Source organism: Zingiber officinale, chromosome 5A (genome assembly GCF_018446385.1).
Source record: "Zingiber officinale cultivar Zhangliang chromosome 5A, Zo_v1.1, whole genome shotgun sequence".
Taxonomy (NCBI): Eukaryota; Viridiplantae; Streptophyta; class Magnoliopsida; order Zingiberales; family Zingiberaceae; genus Zingiber; species Zingiber officinale.
This window is the reverse complement of record NC_055994.1, coordinates 81,742,641-81,745,853: the sequence shown is the minus strand read 5'-3', so window position 1 is coordinate 81,745,853 and position 3,213 is coordinate 81,742,641. Positions and strand designations below refer to the sequence as shown.

The 3,213-nt window shown below is 37.9% G+C and overlaps 1 protein-coding gene across 1 annotated transcript; it reads right to left on the bottom strand.

Moving 5' to 3' along the window:
* Window positions 1-456: 456 nt before the first annotated feature.
* On the bottom strand, window positions 457-2,375 carry LOC121982948 (expansin-like A2). Its single transcript, XM_042535947.1, has 4 exons — window positions 1,934-2,375; window positions 1,566-1,857; window positions 1,344-1,476; window positions 457-1,035 (listed from the first exon to the last, which is right to left on the bottom strand). Exons 1-4 carry the CDS (start codon window positions 2,061-2,063, stop codon window positions 808-810), a joined length of 783 nt encoding a protein of 260 aa, XP_042391881.1. The 5' UTR covers window positions 2,064-2,375; the 3' UTR covers window positions 457-807.
* Window positions 2,376-3,213: the final 838 nt, after the last annotated feature.

Below are 3,213 nucleotides of genomic sequence, written 5' to 3'. Positions count from 1 at the left end.
TTTTATGGTGAATGATTCTTACAGGATGAGCATTAGTTTATAAAGAGAAGGTCATAATTCAAAAGTCACCTCTCTTCCCTATTAAGATGGAATTTGGTTGTTGTCCAATCCCCCGACAGAAGATCATCAGCTATAGTTGTAGGAATTCTTTTGACAACAAATAAGAAGCAATGATTTTAGTATTATTTGCCATGACATTCTATTTCAATTTTATTCTTACAAGATGATAGATAACTAGATCTTTAGATACAATCATATGATTTTGTGTTTGATATATCTATAATGCTAACATCTCAAATCAAATAATGGACATGAAAAATTAATCATGAAATTATGATAAAGACCTCATCCATTATCGTGAACATAATTTTTATTTTTGGTAATTTTAAGTGTACAAATTTTACCCAACTAAACTAAAAGGTCTATCAGGTAAACCTCGTCTTATTTAAAATTTGAATTAGGATCTACTTATTACTTGTCTAGGTGACATTACTACTAATCTCTTGGGAGTAATCAACAACCAATAATCCTTAATTGTTAGAGCAATGAGTTTGTGTAGTGAGATTTAGTGGCAAGTAGAATACAGTTTAAAAATAGCAGACAAAAACAGATACAACTACCACACCGCATTCTACCGCATATCAAATCAGTCGACTAATATCGCAACAAATGATCTAGGTGTCGAAAAGTTTGGACTATCAGTTAGTCTGGTCTGTGTTCTCGACTCTCGATAACTAGTCCACAAGCCAACAAACCTTAGAATTAGGAGCTCAAGCTAAGCTTTGGTTAGTACTTCTTGCTGCAAAATCAGGAGCTCGAGCTTCCCTCCCGAGCAATGTCCGTGATCCGAACCCCTAAATCATAAACTGAACCGGAACTCCATTCGGCCGGCAAGACCTTCCGAGACCAGACCCACTTCCCATCGTAGCCAGATGTGACCACCAGCCTAATCTGCAGTGGCCCGACCGGCACTCGGTCTATGCTCCAGGTCGGTCCGTTGTCCCGGTTCATGAATTTCCAATTTGACGACCCAACCTGTCAAAAACATTTAATTTTAGAGGTAAATGATCTTTTCCTAATTAGAATGGTAAATGAATCGAATGTTCATGGACAATTTTGATATTTGATTTAATAAGAACATGTTCATGTTTAATATACACAAAACTAATTCGTTTAATTATGTTCATGAATAAATTTTTTATTAATATACTAAATAAATAAATAAAACTTTCAAAATAAATAACAAGTTTATTATCAAGTTGAATACCAACTAAATAAATTTAAAATATAAAAAAAAATTCAAACAATCAAATAAATTTAAATTAAGCGTTTGTTTTTTTTACCTGCGCTACATCCACTGCCACAATGTCAGTTTGACCTTCTTGATACAGAAACTTGACGGCCAGATAATCAGGCCTTCTGCTCTTCTCCTCCACTCTCACGGATAAGTTCCTGCCACTGTACTCGCATCGAATTCTGCTCATCACAAGGAATCAAATCGATCGATTAGGAGAAATTAAGAAAGGTTTCAGTTTGCCTGAGCACAAAATCGTTTACAGGATTACCTCTTGTGCTCCACATCCACAGCGCCGAGTTTCTTCAGCACCTTGGCCATCCCACGCCGCGCCATCGCCGAATAAGCAGGTCCGCTGAGAACCCATTCTGCACCTTCTTTCCGGCGATCGACATCGGTGAGGATCACTTTAACACCTTCATCACTGCAAATCGTCGTGTTCTTGCATCGCACCTGGAAACATGCTCCACAGGCAACGCCGCCTCTGTAAAGGGCAGGGCTCGCAGCGGCGAGGTAGCCGCCGTTGAAGCTCAAGGCCATGGATCCGTATCCACAAGCTCCAGCTACAGGGACAAGGAAACTTCAACGCAATTCCTTCGGGAATTAAATAAACAGAGGCGACTGCATGCAGCAACAAACCAGAGAAATCGGAGAAGGAAGATGAGTACGTTGCTCCGGCACGACGCATGCCGCCATCACAAGCCATGGCGGAGGAGGAGGAGTAGAGGAAGATAAGAAAGAAGAAGAAGAAGATGGAATCACAATCCATATCTCTGTTTCTTCGAATGCAATTTTTTCCCTTTCGGTGAGCATATATATCAAAAGAGGAGGAGAAGAAAAAAAAAACACAGACTTAATGTAGTATCTGTATTTTGAAAGATGATGATTCACGCCTTCACGGAGCTTAACGGAGTCAAGAGATAAGAAAGTTGATGTTCAGTTACGTGGCTGTTGATAAATACGATTGACTGCGTGCGTCGACCTGTCGATCTGATTGAAACTCTCGTTGGAGCCTTCACATTCGTGATTCTGGTTTACAGAAAATCGAGCGTTGAACAGCGTGGATTCGCAGTCGACGAAGCAAGGACGTGGACCGATGACATACATTTTTCAGAGATTCATCAGGAACTAGAAACGTACACGGTTGTTCTAATTTATGGGCCTCACTGGATTGATCTTATCTTTGTAATCATCGAATGGTTAAGAAGGCATTATTACACATCTATCTCTCTCAGCTATAGCGAAAAACTGGGACAGAGGATCCGAGAGGAGTGATTAAGAGATTAACTAAGCTGAGAAATGTGAACGGCTCACCTGCAGCAGTTGACATTTGAAAATTAAATGTCATTAATTTGGAGGTGTTAATGCCCTTGCATTTGGTGTGCAAACATAAGAATGACGTCGGTTCAAGAGTAACTGAATTATGATTTACTTTCTTTAATTTTTTTTTATCAAATATTTAAAAGAATATATTTTAAATTATCTATCATATATTAAAATTGAGATGAAGGATTAAGTTATGGTTAGGTCGTAAAAAAATCAAGTTAAGTTTTGGAGTGTTCAAGTTTATTTGATAAAATAACTGAGTCAAGTTAAGTCAGCCTAAAATAAATTAAGTCTTTGGAATGATTGTTGTTCATAAACATTGTTTATGAACATGATTCACAAATATTATGTAGGATCGAAAAGAATTTAGATATTTCTAAAATGGTAATTCTCATGATTTTACTCTTGGGCTCTATCAAAAAAGTCTTATGTCAATAAAGATATCTTTTTCTCTTATAAACTCATGATCTTTCCTATGTATTTTCAATGTGGAACTATGTTTGCAACCTTGCAACCCCAACAATTCCCCCCTAAAACAAAGGATCACGTGCTTCCCACATTCGATCCTTGACCCATCAGGTTTTCCTACCCCT